This window comes from Thermobia domestica, chromosome 16 (genome assembly GCF_964235325.1).
Source record: "Thermobia domestica chromosome 16, izTheDome1.hap1.1, whole genome shotgun sequence".
NCBI classification, from domain to species: domain Eukaryota; kingdom Metazoa; phylum Arthropoda; class Insecta; order Zygentoma; family Lepismatidae; genus Thermobia; species Thermobia domestica.
Genome location: NC_137469.1, coordinates 19,602,238 through 19,619,124, shown reverse-complemented (window position 1 = coordinate 19,619,124; position 16,887 = coordinate 19,602,238). Strand labels below are relative to the sequence as shown.

Genomic DNA, 16,887 nt, shown 5'->3' with positions numbered 1-16,887 from the left:
CTCGTATATGAAAGGAACAAGGTTCCTATTGTAAAATTTTACTTTAAAGGTCGCAATTTAACTGATATTACTTACAATTTTTACACAGGTATTTATAAATAACTTACTATGCAAATTTCTAAAATTGTCTACACTTTTCCAATAGCGTCAAACAATGTAACTCACTTTCTACGCAAAATTTTCTAAGAATTTCTACATCCGTTTACTAACCTCTGAGTAACGCTATAAATACGAAACAAAAGCAACAAAAAACCGAATTATTTATCACAAAATTATAGATAAGGATGAAGGTTATTAGTAAAAATCATTAAATATTCAAAACAGGTACGATATTATATTCACACACTTACTTATGCGAGAAGTAACTTGATATTTGCTACAGAAACATTTTAAAATATAAATAATATTAGTCTTGATATTTCTAGAACAGCTTACGTGATATAAAACATCTTTTCTCTCATTATCTGAGGTATCCTACAGCTTATGTATGAAATTCAACTTCAAACTATTATCTCTAGAACATTTGAAACGTCTAATTCGATGAAAGAAAAGTGAATAGTTTACTAACAAAGCTGATTAGTTGAACTTTTAATAGGAAATGAAAGATTATCTGATGAATAAAATGTAATGAAATGTGATTAGAAAAAGTGTGGCACTGACAACAAAGTTAAGTTTAGATCGTGATGTGATAGCAGTAGAAGAGTTCGAAGTACGTGAGGTAATTATTCTCCAGGAAATCTTGTGTATCCACAATAGAAGGTACAAGTACTCAAAACAGACAAGGCGACTGTTCTCCAGGAATGCTTCTGTATCCACAACATAAGGTACAAGAGCTCAATATAGACGAGGAAATTTTTCCTCCACGAAGGCTTCCGTATCCACAAACGAAGATAAAAGCTCAAAACAGACGAGACGATTGTAGTCCAGAAATGCTTCTGTATTCACAATAGAAGGTACAAGAACTCAAAATAGACGAGGCGATTGTTCTCTAGAAACACTTCTGTATCCACAATAGAAGGTACAAGAGCTCAAAATAGACCAGGCAATTGTTCTCTATAAAAGCTTCCGTATACACAATAGAAGGTACAAGAGCTCAAAACAGACAAGAGGCGATTGTTCTCCAGAAATGTTTCTGTATCCACAATAGAAGGTACAAGAGCTCAATATAGATGAGGAAATTTTTCCTCCATGAAAGCTTCCGTATGCACAAACGAAGATAAAAGAGCTCAAAACAGACGAGGCGATTGTACATTCACAAAAGATACAAGAGCTCAAAACAGACGAGGCGATTGTTCTCCAGAAATGCTTCTGTATTCACAATAGAAGACACAAGAGCTTAAAACAGACGAGGGGCGATTGTTCTCCAGAAATCCTTCTGCATCCACAATAGAAGGTACAAGAGCTCAAAACAGACGAGGCGATTGTTCTTCAGAAATGCTCCTGTATTCACAATAGAAGGTACAAGAGCTCAAAACAGACGAGGGGCGATTGTTCTCTAGAAATGCTTCTGCATCCACAATAGAAGGTACAAGAGCTCAAAACAGACGAGGCGATTGTTCTTCAGAAATGCTCCTGTATTCACAATAGAAGGTACAAGAGCTCAAAACAGACGAGGGGGCGATTGTTCTCTAGAAATGCTTCTGCATCCACAATAGAAGGTACAAGAGCTCAAAACAGACGAGGCGATTGTTCTTCAGAAATGCTCCTGTATTCACAATAGAAGGTACAAGAGCTCAAAACAGACGAGGGGCGATTGTTCTCTAGAAATGCTTCTGCATCCACAATAGAAGGTACAAGAGCTCAATAGAGACGAGGTAATGTTTACGAAAGCCTCTGTAGCTGCCAAAGAAGATAAAACAGCTCAAAATAAATGAGGTAATTATTATTCAGAAAAGCTTCTGTATCCACAATGTCACAAAGGAAAGATTGTACTTACTATACATACTCCTGATCAATCCGATATTGAATAAGATTAATCATAAGCTATCACTGCATTATGTTATCTGTTTCTAAAATGTTCACAGAAGTATTTGTTTCTTCATATTATGAAGTTCTTTAATCATTATATCGCTCAGCCGCCCAATGTAAGCAAGTCTTGTACATTCTTGTCTCAGTAATACAGTAATTGTATGTTTAACGTCATCTACACTTTTCCTTCTGATAATTTTGAAATAGTAAACAGAAAGGACAATCTTCACTTCAATATATTTCTCACTTTTTCCAGCTCCAAACTATCACCTCTCCAGCTCGCGAGAGGATTCTATAATAATTTCTATGGATGGCAGCACTGAAAATTCTTAAGGTTCATATTTTCTGTTGTAAAATAACATTGTCTATGATTGTGGTGAGTTGCATTTTATTTTCTCCGTTCACTTATGAAAATAAAAGTAAAAAGAAAAATAGTAAATTTTGAATTATTTTTAATATGTCAGACTCTTAACGTTTAATTTTAAATATTTTTCAATTACAGTTTTTAGGGTTGTATTTATTTCTTGCAATTTTCCGTGGCTATTTATAGAAACTTAGAAGAATCGCATAATTTTTGGCATTAACTATTTTATGGTGTAATAACTTTGAAAGAGTTATCGTCATCTGCCCATAAATTGACCATTGAATTCCATTCGGTTCCAACCCAATTAATTGTTTCCCTAAGGCCAATCCTTCAAAGTTATTTTCGGGCTACCCAATTTCCAATTACAAACAGGTACTCAACACTGCACTACTTTCTTAATCTTTTATTATTATTATTATTATGGACGATACTGTATGGAATGTGTTCAAAGCCAATTTGTGCGAGTTTCTCGAAACTGTTTGACATTGAAAAGAAAGAAAAATGTCTACATAAAGTATAAGTTAGTATATTGTTTTGCACTGATCTTTCAGATTGATACGTATGCCACATAAAAATTGTATTTCACACACAGTATCACTATGTTACTACAAAAGAAATAATTGAGTTACTGACATTCGCTCTGTATATCTTCATGCTTTTATTCACAACAAATAAACGTTCGCATGTATAAGAAAAAAATTAAAACAACTTTGTTAAGAATAATATCTTTAAGATTGTTCGTTCTACTGTGAACTGTAGTTTATTGTAACTAACTAACTCTAAGGCTTATGGAACCCGGAGGTTCAATGCCGCGTCCACAAAAACTCTCCACTGACTTCTTTCCTTAGCCAACTGCACCCAGTTTCTAGTCCTGTATTCCTATTTCTGCGAGATCTATCTTAGTATTGTCCTCCCATCTAAGCCTAGGTTTCCCTAATGGTCGTTTTCCGATTGGATTTTCAGTGAAAACTTTCAAAGCGTCCCTACTTTCTTGCATTCTGGCTACACGGCCTGCCTACCTGAGCCTCCTAGATAGTTTATTTTCTTAGGGATGACCGGAACCGGTTCCTGGTGGAACTGGTTTTCGGCTCTGAAAGGATCCGGTTCTAGAAGATCCGGTCCCGGAACCGGGAATTCGGATCCAGGAATAGGATTTCGGATCCAGGTCTGGAACCGGTTCCTGAACCGGGTTTTTCAGATCTAGGTCTGGAACAGATTCTGAAAACCGGATCTCCAAGAACCGGTTCGCCGAAACCGGAATTTTGTGGCCATCCCTATTTATTGTACTGCTTTTTAAAATATGGTAAATTTAATTTTCCAACATTTTTTGGTTCGTTAAACGATAATAAAAGTCCAAAAGTTACACACACTAATCGATAGATCATATTGAGTTGAAAAAAATGATGCAAAGTGAAAAACCTCATGAGTAGTTTTCGACAAAATTGAGAAAAAACATGTGAACATAAGAATTAGTGTTCTTCGAGAACCATACCACTTGCTCAGGTGAAACGACACTGAAACATACATTTACTAACGTCTTTATTATGGCACTAGCAAGACGAGATTACATAATATGGTTAATGAGATATAGCCTGATATTTTCGTTATTTCTTAATAATTAATTTCTGTTTAACTAAAATTTTGTGCAAATACGAGGACCGTTCGGAAAGTAACTTCCGATTGCTTAAAAACGAAATACGAAAGTAAATAAGATTAATTTATTATATACACATCTGAAAACAACTACTTTGCTCTATTTTCCAACATAGTTTCCATAAATATTCAAGCACTTATCATATCTCTCCATTAGCTTAGAAATTCCATTAGTATAAAAATCTCCTGCCTGTGCCTTAAGCCAGCCTGCATCTTTCAGCACCTCATCACCACCAAAGCTCTGACATTCTGGAAATTTGTGGAAATTCATCGGAAACTTCGAAATTGTGAAACGTCGATTTTCACTATTTTTTCCGTCAATTTTTTGAACGAGTTCATCAGTGACCATTGATGGCTTCCCACTCTTCTCTTCGTCATGAATGTTTGTTCGTTCATTTTCATATGAACGGACTCATTCACGAACAACTCCTTCACTCATCACACTTGGTCCATACACGACACAAAATTCCCGATGAATAGCTGCTGCCGAATCGTGTTTTGCCGTAAGAAAACGTATAACAGCTTGCACCTCGGGGGCTTTCTTTTGCAACACACATTTTGAGACGCTACAAAGGTGGAACTAGTGATCAGACAACCTTCACTCTACCACGGCTGGGTGCAGACTGATATACCGCACGCGTCTGTGCAAAGATGGTAGCGCTTCTCCCACTACTTCACGCACAGTGACCAATCGGTGGTTACTCTCCGAACGCACCTCGTATAAAACATGTATTAGTCGATAGATCATATCGAGCTGATCGAGATAACGTGCTTGACGGTAAATTCTCATGTGTCATTTTCGAGAAAAACGAAAAAAACTAACTTTTGTAGTACTAAGAGGTTCGATTGCTAACGATAATTTTGACAACTTGTATGTTGCTGGCAGAAATTATTTACTTATCTACTATGTATGGCCAAAAATACACTGTTAATTAGCAGATAGTTACTTGTATTTTCCTACTTTTTACGCACACACTACTTGTAACGTACCGATGGGACATCTTAGAAACTATTTTCACTTTCTTATTCGATTTTTTTTTTCAAAATCAATTTGAACAATAGTAAAAAAACTATCAACAGTGAAAGAACCAGTCAAAAAATAGTTCAGCCAAACAATCGAACGTTTGAAGGCGTTAAAGTTAGTTTATTCTACCATATTTCCATCCGATTATTGAAAATACACTTTCTTACGCAAAATATACTTTCCATAGAACGTGCTTATTATGCTAATTTGTTTAAACAAAGTTTTGCATAAAGTACTAACTAATCGATAAAAAAAATACATGAACTGATTAAACTACCATGAAATAAAATGTAATTAACGCATGCCAATGTGACTTCATACTTATCTAAGAGTTTTCCATAACAGAAATGATGAAAAGCACCCAACGACAATTAAAAAGAAAAAAATTATAACCCATAAAAAAAATTGGAAATGGTGGCATTTAAAGTAAGCAGTTTTTTAATATTGTGTAGTCAGCAAATTTGTGTTAATTAAAAGTAACGCATATATATTGAAATATATTCTGATCTATACAGACTGTGTAAGTATGTGTGTTAATACATTAAATTGTTACATATTTACAACCAACAGTTAATAACCAGTTAGTTTTTCGGAGATTACTCAAGGTGTTAGTCAGTAGTTTTCTTCAATCATGGAGCAAATATTTCTCTGACTTGCACGTATATATATTATATACATACAAAGAATTATTGAACTTCGTTGCCAATTGCCTAGGGCCGGCCTTGCTTAAAATCGTGGCTTTTAAGATTTGTTCTTTCTGGAGAAAGGTGGAGAGGGGGGGGGTACAAATTGCCTAGGGCGGTGGCTTTTAAGATTTGATCGTTCTGGAGAAACGGGCGGCAAATGATGCCATTGCATCGGGCGGCAAATTGCCTAGGAATGTCTGTCCCTGTGTACGTATCAAACCGATAATACTCAAAAAGCAAGATAAGGGCTTGGGATCGATTAATTTCAATATTTATCTGTCGTGTCAGTCATAATAATCATAATAAAAGACCGTCCTCGCAACTCTTTATTTTTTTCTTTTCAGAAAAAAAAACAAAAAGAAAAAATTGTCATTTCTATTGACTGCAGCCAAAAGTAGAAAATACCCAATAAATAAATAAATAAATAAATAATCTTTTACTCATAAATGTATCTTCAAATATCTTTTACAGTGGTTTATATCGCTTGAAAATTACGTAATATTTGGTTATTCAAAAATGAAGCTGTTAGTAATATTGTCCATTTACATGCGTGTTATTAGCACACAAAAGTTATTTTGTTTCTCCCTGTTTATATTATACATGTTGGTTAATGGCCCAGAGAGAGAGAGAGAGAGAGAGAGAGAGAGAGTTCTGTCAAAAAAAAAAAATCACATCAGTGAGGTTGTAAGTTTATTTCTTAAAAGTTTAGGTTAGTAATAAAAAAGTTAAAAAACAAAAAGAAATCTGAAGAGTTTCTTTGAATATTCCGTCAGTCCAGCTTTTTTCTTTTTTTTTTTTTTTAATATTCCTTCTATGGTCACGTTAAAAAAAAAATTCTGCCTTTCTGTAGTTTGCCTTCTCTGTAGATTATTCCCTTGTCCAGCAGATTTTAGCTTTCACATTTGTGGAAAGTAATTACTAAACCAATAGCATTACATAATCTGGTATGGCATATTACTATAGACAGAATATTCTCGAATATTCTACAATAAAAGTACATATTTTGTTCTCTGGACGCTGTCCTCGTAAACAGTTGATAGTTATCCTCTTAGGAAAGTTGATGCTGTGTTTTGGCATCGAGGGCCTGTAACAACTAAACTCAAAGGGAGTCCTCTTTTTTTTAAACTCTGGTTTCAGCGAATAAGAGTTTCTTCATCGGACTCACCCTAATAGCGACAGGATTGTTTGTGTAATCAACAGGCTGACATCGGAAACTGTAGTGATGCATCCAGCCTCCTTGAAGACACTGTGTGGAAAACACTTATACAGTTTGTCAAGGCATAAAAAATGTCAATAACAGTAATCAGAAATGGAGAAAGGTGTCGGAGAAAGCTTAAGTTTAAGAGTTCACAGCATAAGTCTTATTCCTATCTTTCTAATAGATTTCTAAGACAGAAAAGATCAAAGGATAATATTACAGTAACGAATGGTTGACCAGGAAGGTAATTTTGTCAAATACTAGCAGAATACCCGTTCTTCGCATGGGAAAAATAGTTTCATTTTGGACATAAAAGGCTGAATTGGATTAAAACGGCATCGGAAGTGTCACTGTTCGTCTCAGCGACCCCAGAAACTATGGATTCGGCACTAATATCGGTCATTTTCGATCATTTTTATATATCTCCCCCCTCCTCCCCTAAGTTGTACCGTCAAAGTGAAATGATTTTTTTTTAAAAAAATCCTAGGCTAGAGCCTCATATATGTTGAAAATTTGATCAAGATCGGTCGAGTGGTTCATAAGTTATTAAGTCCCAAACACAGTCAAACAATTCAACTCGAAAAGTTTCTCAAATGCACAAAGTTAACCTCTACTGTAGTCTTTTCCAGATAAATGCTATATGACGTCACAGTCTGCTGCTCGTATACTCAGCAAACCACATAGAGAGAGCAAGAAGAAGTAAGCAAACCCAGCAAACAGTAGTGACAGGCAAATAAGCTGTAGCCGGTGGTTTTGCAGATACATTACTCTTCGACTCATGACTAATCGTACACCACAGTTATTTTATTTCATTCCACCTACTCAATTTCCTCTCCTTATTGCTCAATCCGTCTTGGTTCTGATTGTAGAAGCCTGCTTTTACATCATGTATCGTTCAGTTGGAAATTACCTTTTTCCTTGACTCCTTCGGTTGGCAATATGTTTTAATTTGTATTACATTTTTATGTATATATCTTAATCGTTATTCCCTGAGGAATAATCTGAACTAGATTCAAAATACAATAGATGTTAAGTCTTCTGTATTTAAGAGAAATCTGCGAAAATGAATTAATTTAATTGAAAAAATAATACAATTTTCTTAAATTTACCAACTACAAGCATCCTAAAGGTCTCTATACATTAAAAAAAAATCTACGATTTTCTTCTTTTCAAGATGAACAATCCAAGATGATCATCCCCGTGACTGGATCACGCAGCAGAAGACGCGCTGCACAAGTATTCGACGAAAAGCACGTGTTAGAAAATACCCAACACTATAGTCAAGCTTGTTGCAATCTAAGAAACTACTGTATGTTATAGCTCTGTTTGGGATGCTTACACATGAAGGAAGTGAACGTCCAAGATCGCTGCAATATAGAGAACTTTCACGCTTGTGAAAGCTAACACAGTGAAAGTTAGAAAATGACACTCCAACAAAATGTAGCTAATATAGAAACTGCGTAGCTGTCGACTTGATCGAATAGGTACATGGTTAACTTAACTTAGTCACCACCTGGCCTGGATGAGAGGTTAACCGCAAAAACATGCATTACTGACGCAAAACAAATTTAGTTCCGTGATACAGATTTCAAAACGCAAAGTGCCGAGGAACTGATGTGTAGTGTGATTTATAGCAAACTGATTGCGCCATCTTTACTGAAGAAATCTTAAACAAAGAATGGTACCGTCGGGCAGAAAAGACAGTATGGTACAGTTGGTGTTGAATGCCGAGAAAGATTTCCCGGCCTATTTTAAGTCCTGCTAGTATATCTGTCTTTTCCGTCAATGACTGGACAGTCAGTCTCCTATCTATTAGACTGGCCAAGAGGAGCTGTGAATGGCCGCCCCATTCTCCACACCTCACAACCCTTGGCTGTTATGTCTGGAAGTTATTTTATAATATTACACCAAAATATGGCAATCGACTACATCATCGGTGGCTGCTGTCATTCTCAAAGTTTTACGAATTAGTACAATGGTTATGATTTGGCGCAAAATACAGACTGAAAACTGAAAAGTCAATCATTTTTTCTTTTCGATATTTTCAAATAGACAAGAAAATAAGAAGGAATAAGACTTGTGAACCCTTAAAATATTATTTTTAAAAAAATAAAGTTGTTCTTAAGCTAAATCTATATTTATTATTATAATTGTAATTTTTATAAATAATAAAGACAGATAATGTCATTCAAGAAGTTATGCCCACGACCATGTTTAAAAGTATTGTCCTAAAGTATTTCTGGCGTCTATTAATAGAAGAAAATAGATGACAGTTTATACGACACCTTTAATATATTTGTCAACTGTAATAAAGTCAGTGTTATAAATATAAGACTGTAAACTGAAAGAAGGAAAGGCTTTCAAGTAAATAATTTTTAAAAAAATACTTTAAAACTATTATTTGGTCATGTTTCATATGTTCTGGAAGTTTGATTTTAATTTCTGAAAGAAAATTTTGCATATAATTTTCAATAGTATCGTTGGGTATCTAAAAATAATAATAATAATAAAACTGCAAATTGATTCCTATGTCTGGAGTAGTATTACGGTATCAAATAAACTTTAAAGCTAACGTGGCGTTAAGAACTAAAATAAGTAACTTCAGACTACTTTGTATTTCGATTTAGTAAGTATGGGAAAGGCTAAATTTGCGTGAAAATTATTTGCAAAGTAAATGTCGAAACCTGTCAAATATTAATGTGTAATAATCATTACAGTGTATTATGTATATAGTGCAAGGAAGGTGCACTCAGATAGAATACTGAGAATCAGAACTCCACCCGAATTCATCTCCAAAATTTTTAAAGTTTTTTTGTGACTAAAATAGCACTTTAAATTACTTAGAAACGACTTAGTACAGTGTTGTCTTCAAAAACTTCATGTAATTTCTGTAGAAACTACGTAAATTTCATACTGTAACATTACTTAGAAGATTACTCGCTTTGTAACCACTGATAAAACTATCAAGTACATGAAGATTATAAAGCTTCAAATTGTTTTGAGAAACTTCAATCATATATATTAGAGCGAAAGAAAGAAAACTTTGAAGTATCCAAAAATTATTTGACCAAACTGTACTTTTTTATTTATTTATTTATTTATTTATTCAATATTATACGCGGAACGCATTATTAGGATTGTAGTCATTCGGTTGAATAAAATACTTAAGTCTGTCTGTAACCATTCTATTCCCTTTTATGTTGTTTCTGTTTTGAAACGATAAGAGCTTATAATTTATTATTATTATTATTATTTTTAATGTTACCAACATTGTTTTATCCTTCTCGCGAAATTACGTGGGTCAGTCAGAAACTTAAGTTGCACTCCTTCGTAAATATTTTCGGTCAAAGGCTATTTTGATGGAACTGTACGGCAACACTGAAGACATGTAGCTGTATCGTGTGACGTAGCGGCTTTCACGAGGCTAGTGGAGGTGTTCTGATAATCAGTCGTGAACATGTCTCGACAGCTGCAGGTGGTGTCCAAATTGGAAATGGGTCCAGTGATTCGTTTTTTGTGGGCGAAAAGGCAGTTGCAGTTGCATGAAGTGTATGCTGGGAATGCAATGTCACGTTCAAGCTATCGCGAAGTGGTGCAACATGTTTGAGAACGGACGTACAGATATTGACGATGCTGTGCGACATGTTTGAGAACGGACGTACAGGTATTGACGATGCTGAGTGCGAAGGAAGACCAATTGCGACAAATCCGGAAATCGCTGCTCGAGTGACTCACTATGTGATTTCCATGTGTTTGGTTCCATGAAAGACGAACTTTCAAAGCGACAATACCACTCGGATGACGAGGTGAAAGCTGCAGCCCAAGAATGGTTATCGGGCATTACACGGGATTCCTTTTGCAGAAGGAAGAAAAAAAAAAAAAAACAAAAAAACTTGTACCACCCCTCGACAAATGCTTAACTAACGGAGGTAATTACGTTGAAAAGTGAATGGAACTTTACGATACAAATAAAGTTAGTTGTAAAATTTCTATCCTGTTTTATTTTCGTAAGAGGCTTCATCCCGGCGAAATTAATATACCGCTAATTTTACAGTAATTAAGTGATATCTCTCAATAGATAAAAGATAATCTAAATGTGGAACAAGAGCGCCCCAGACAATATCATTTTACATGAGATACCGTTATCACGACTCACTTATCTGCATTCGATTTCGAGCCATTATGAAAATCGGCATTTATTTTCGCGTTTCTAAACGGCTGAAAACAGAAAGCCACTAGGTGACTTGTGATAACGGTACCTCACGCAAAATAATATTGTCTAGGGCGCTCTTGTTTCACATTTCAATTATCTTTTATCTAATGGGAGATATCACTTAATTACTGTAAAATTAGCGGTATTTTAATTTCGCCGGGATGAAGCCTCTTAAGCAGTACAACTAACTTTTTGACTGACCCACGTAAATTTTATTCAAACGTTTTCTTACTACTCAAACAATACAATTAAGCTTTTGGATCTTTTGGCATTAAAAAAAAAGCGCGGAAAGCAGTATTAAAAAAATTGCCTACATATCAATTTAAACAAGACATGTCAAATGACCGGTGCCTTTTTAGGACAAATTTTGTACATAATTCTGATTTATCGTGCAATCAAACACATTAAAAAGAATGAAAATACATAAAAAAAAAAGTTCGATGATTCCTGAAATGGTAGAGGTACAACACAGGTTAGCACAAAGGTTAAATAGGAAGGTAATCTGATTGGTTACATTTTTTTTCTTTCTTTCTTCACACTGAACAACAATTGGTTTCAGTCGTGCGTTATAAAAAAGAGAGAAACAAATAGAGAACACACATATAAACAATACAACACTTTGATTATTTCAGGTACATCTCCATCTGAAATAACACATTTAAGATAATGGGTATATTTATATATAATATAGATAGATATAAAATAATAGTCATGCAAGTGTTAAAACTGTATATAAACTCAAGCACTGTAGACTCACCCGTAAGGGTTTAGAATTTCCTAGTGTATAGGCCGTGAAAAGAGGTACAGAAGAGTAAACGTATGCTTAAGCCTAAGTAAATTTTTTCTATTGTTCTTGTGGTGGGAAAGAAAAAGTATTAGCTGCAGTGCATATTAATACTGCATAAATTTTATGTGCAAATTTTCTACAATTACTGCATTGAAGATTAGAGAAACACACAAAAATAGGTGCATTCCATAATATACAAGTGAAAAAAAATGTGATTAAAAAAAGTGCCTCAAACAATTGTGAAAACAGAATGCTAATAACACAGAAATATATATATATCTATATATAGGCTATAAAAAGTTACAAGCTATAGAAAAATAAATGCAGTTTGTGGGAAATCCGTTCCAAGATGAATTTATCCAAAACATTTAGGAATAAACTACTAACTTAGGTTTTAGTTATCCTACACACTGTTTCAATTCTTGCAAACTATACGTAAGACTAGAAAAAAAAAAAAGATACAAAGAAATTTGAAATACAGATGTATACAGAAAATATTTCAGTTTAAAGACTCATCTGGAACGGAATATATATATATATATATATATATATATATATATATATATATATAATATGTCAGATCAATCAATTATTATTAAGTTGTTTCTAACACTTTTTCGAAAGTTTGAACACGCATTCTATTGGAACTTTTTTTAAACAAATAAGTAAAGACATCACTTTACTTACTTGGCGTAATAGGGCATTTGAGGGCCTGAGCTGCTCCAACGCCATCTGTCAGCGACTGCCTGAACTATGCCCACCCTAGGACGAGAACGTGGTCAGCTCGTTGCGTCGCCCTCACGCCTTTCATTCACGTGACTCCCCAGTCTACCTCACGACGCTGGATGGACCGAAAAATTGGGAACCACTGGCCGGAAATCGAACCCGGGACCACGTGGACATGAGTCCAACGCTATAACCACTAAACTCTAATTTCTGAAAGTTCCTTGCACTTTCAAACTTTCGCTTTTCCCTGGAGCCTTGTACAGGGAACATAAAAATAGGAGTAGAAGTGACAAAATTGTCAAGGAAATATAAAGGAAAGGGTTAACTGGGGTACGACCAGTGTAGAAACACCTTGAAACTAGGCATTTGACATGTGACCGGCAGCAATTCACAAGGTGTTTCTGTACTATTCTACCCCAGTTAGTCCGTTTCTTTATATCTCCTTGAAAGTTTTGTCACTTTTACTTCTATCTTCATTCTTCGTGAACAAGGCTCCAGCGCAAGGCCGAAAGCTTAACAGTGTAAGGAATTTTCAGTAATCAGAATTTTAAGTAACTGAAATGATTACGCCGTCAAAATAAACATAATTTTGTCAAGTTTTCTGTTTTTGTACATAGCATTCATTTCTTTCATGTGTTGTACCCGAAAGAGAGATGCTGTTACAGCAATTACAAAATATAGCAAATACTTTAACTGGTTTCATATAAGCATAAGGCAATTTTGGCCTACCAGCCAAGCATCTGTTCTTAATATATTAAACTTAATAATAGATTGATCTGAATCTTGACAGTTTCGAAACGGCGACTTGAAAAGAGGGGATAGAAATCTGCATAGAAACACAGTCCTCTTTGTTGAAAGATAACAATAAAAACAAAGGGACAATAAAAATAATAAAACGAAATAGTTGCAGTAACAGGTATTTTTTCCACCAAATTCTGAATACTTTTAGGACTTCTACTCAAGTGACAAAATCTGAATACAAACTATAAGCAATCTTCAATGGCTAACATAGCTACGTATAAGGAATATGGATAAACAGTAATAAAAACAATTAAGAATCCAGTTCAAATACTTATTATTATTATATCATTTCAACACTGGCTTTTGTTTTTATCAGTAATCCATACCTTGTTAGATACCAGATTTTTAAAAGGATCTTTATGTATCCTATGAATTTATGGATTACCGATGAAGACATCAGTGGATGTTGAAATTACATAGTTACAAGGTTTTGAAATGGATACCTAAGATAAGAAATTCTTTTCATTATTCAATGTGTACCCTATAGCGTTTTAATGTGAGCATGGACAAAAACCGACTTAAGTGTAGTTGAAAAGGGTGTGGGATTCTTTTTAAAGCACAGGCATGGAAGGAGTTAATTTAAGAGGTTTGAAGTAGTGGAGAGAGTGAAGGACGAAAAGGAACCAATATTGCAATTGAGTGAAGATTTTACCCTATTTTCTCCGATATCTCTATAAGCATGGAGGGCACTGCATTGGAATAGATCATTCCACTCAGAAAGCATTAGTTAAGACAGTGCGCGTGAAAGAGAAGATATATAACGTTCTTAACGAACTATATAAAACACATTTTTTATATTTATTTATTTATTTTAACGTAAGTTGCTAGCTGATTAACCAAGAAGTGATTGTAAACCCTTAAGCAAGAATCACAAAATATATATATATATACCGTTTTCATTCGACAGGTTTCAACTTGTTTTTAGAAAACGAAAGCTTTATATTATAGTTATCTTTAAAATCCTCTACACATAATCTGTATTTTTTTTTTAAAAAAAATCAACGCGGAACACATTTATTATAAAAAAAAGAAAGAAATTAAAATCTTCAGAATATTCGAATTTAACTTCTTTCTGTTGTTAGGATTCTAAGTCTATTCTGCGATTATAACAAAGTTCATCAATGATACTCAATCGCAAATAAATACGTACGCTTCTTCAACGAATAATACTCTGCAAATAACTTTGGAACATTTGAACCAACAAGCTTGCGAGACAAAAACATTCGTTTAATATATTTCGGGGAATGAAAGTTTGGCCATCTTCAGGACACTAAGGGGAGAAAACAGTAATAATATAAGCAATTATTATTATATATATGGTCCTTTTTGTAATTATTTCGTGTGAGTCTCTGTGTATATGTTTTTTAATGTGATTGTCAAAGCTTTTTCGCTTTCTTGTCCTGAAGTGAGGCAAAAATTTGTTGCTGGAAATGTACCAGAGTTTTGTGTTTGAACTGCAAAACTGAAAGGTAAGTTTCCAAATTTTGATCCTTAAATTTCACGTATTCAATTCCAACAATACAAACCTATTTGAGTTAAGGTTTCTTTGACGCAGAGAGAATGCAGCTCTGTTAAGCTACTAAAAATCATCACTTAACCAATTGATCTGCAGTTATTGATGAAAGCATATGTGGAACGTGGGTACAGTCTTTTGTTTAACACTGCACACATGCAGCATTGTGGGAAGTACCTACTTGCTTATAGCCAAAACTAAACTGAATCTTTATATGATAGTTTCCTGATTTGACAGTAAAAGAAGACTGCTTTTTATATGGGCAAAGTTTTCGAGGTCTAATGTCAATACTAGCCAGCAAATCACCTAATATTCCGGGGAAGATGAAATTTCATGGACATGTTGACATCACTAGCAGCTACAAAAGGTAGCTTAAACTAAACAGATACGTCAGACCCTAACCTCGGAGAAGAGCCCGGCTAGAGGATGGAAATTTTTAGCGCTAGAGTAAAGAATTATTAAGACCATACAACAGAAGTGGTCTAATTCTCTCTCTGTGCTGTGTGTGTATATATATAAACCAATCCACTTGGGGTAACAACCCATTTTTGTGGGCCTAAGTCTGCTCCAGTGCCATCTGCTAGCGACGGGCTGAATTACTTCCAGCCTACTAGCGGCAAGCATGTGGTCAGCACGATGCGACGCCCTGTCCTTAACAGGCGCATCAGGAGCTTTCTAGATCTAGTGGCCGTCAGGTCTTGTTTTCAGGCGACTCCCCAGTTTGCCTCATGACGCTGGGTGGACGCCGAAAATTGGGAAGCACCGTCCGGGAATCGAACCCGGGACCACGCCGACATGAGTCCAATGCTCCAACCAGTACACCACGTTGTACCCCTGTGCTGTATAATGTAATATCCTATGTGATGTCGTAAACAAGCAATTCCACGCATCAATGTTTACAAACACCACCACATGGTTCAGCAAGAGGATCTCCCACCAGAGGGACCTATAATCACATGCAGACGACAGCTCTTGGCCCCTCCCACGGAGCAGAAGCGCCACCGCTACCCAAAGGACCCTATAAATTGGATGGACGAAGGCAACTCGACACCAGTTTCCTGGTGACCCTCCTACTGTCTGCTTCGGAACTTTAGGAGTAACCTAACCCCAGGGCCTCTAGTCTGCTTCGGGACTATGCCTATCCTTTCTCCTGGCTTTGCCTGCTTCGGGGCTCTGTTGGCCATCTAATCTACCCACTGCTTGCTTCGGAGCTTTGGGCACCTAAAATCCACTCCTCTTTGCCTACTTCGGGGCTCTGTTGGAGATCCTGTCTGCGACCTTACGGTCAAAGACCACCTATAACTCACCTTGATTCTAGAGAGATCAATTTCTATAGTATTTTATGAAAATACTTTTATAAGAAAAAGTTTTATAATAAAACTGGTAGTGGGAGTCGATTCCGAACGCTCTTTTTATTAAATGCTCTACCCAAAATCCTATATGAGACAAAGTTTTACAATATATATAGACACAGTGAGGTCATCCATTTCTAGAAGAAAGTTCGTCGAGTGGCAATGTAATCTTGTATTATACCAGAATGTAGAAAAGTATATTTGGCACTTTTGTATTTAATTTCAGCTGGTCTTTTTTCTAAAGTCAAAGTACGAGATCTCTTTTTCTTCGAAAAATTACCGAAAAGAGGGAACCCCCGAGTCTTCTAACTGCCTAGAGGCCCTGGATCTCTCAAGTCCCGGGCCCGGATATCGCTTTTTTGTAGTTTTCAAAATACAGTACTTGTACCGTCGCTTTCGCACATGTCGTATCACAGTTTTCCATATTATACTTTTAATAGCAAGGGGAACATTAAACTGTTATGGGACATAGAATATCATTATCGACTGTCACTGCAACTTTTGTAACGGGGACACATTTCATAAAAAAAAAAAAGAATCTTGTGCAATAAGTAAGTAAACTGAAATCAAACTATCTTCTAAAAAATAATGAAATAAAAAGC

The 16,887-nt window shown here is 35.4% G+C and overlaps 1 protein-coding gene across 7 annotated transcripts in view; it reads right to left on the bottom strand.

Moving 5' to 3' along the window:
- The window catches only part of LOC145672942 (very long chain fatty acid elongase AAEL008004), a 576,849-nt gene that overhangs the window by 38,249 nt on the left and 521,713 nt on the right, over window positions 1-16,887 (bottom strand). Inside the window, exon 5 of one of the 7 annotated variants that reach the window (XM_081742181.1) lies at window positions 6,861-6,941. The exons of the other annotated variants lie outside the window; for them this stretch is intronic. Coding sequence (XP_081598307.1) covers window positions 6,861-6,941 — 81 coding nt within the window. The remainder of the gene's footprint in view (window positions 1-6,860; window positions 6,942-16,887) is intronic. 7 annotated transcript variants of the gene reach the window in all.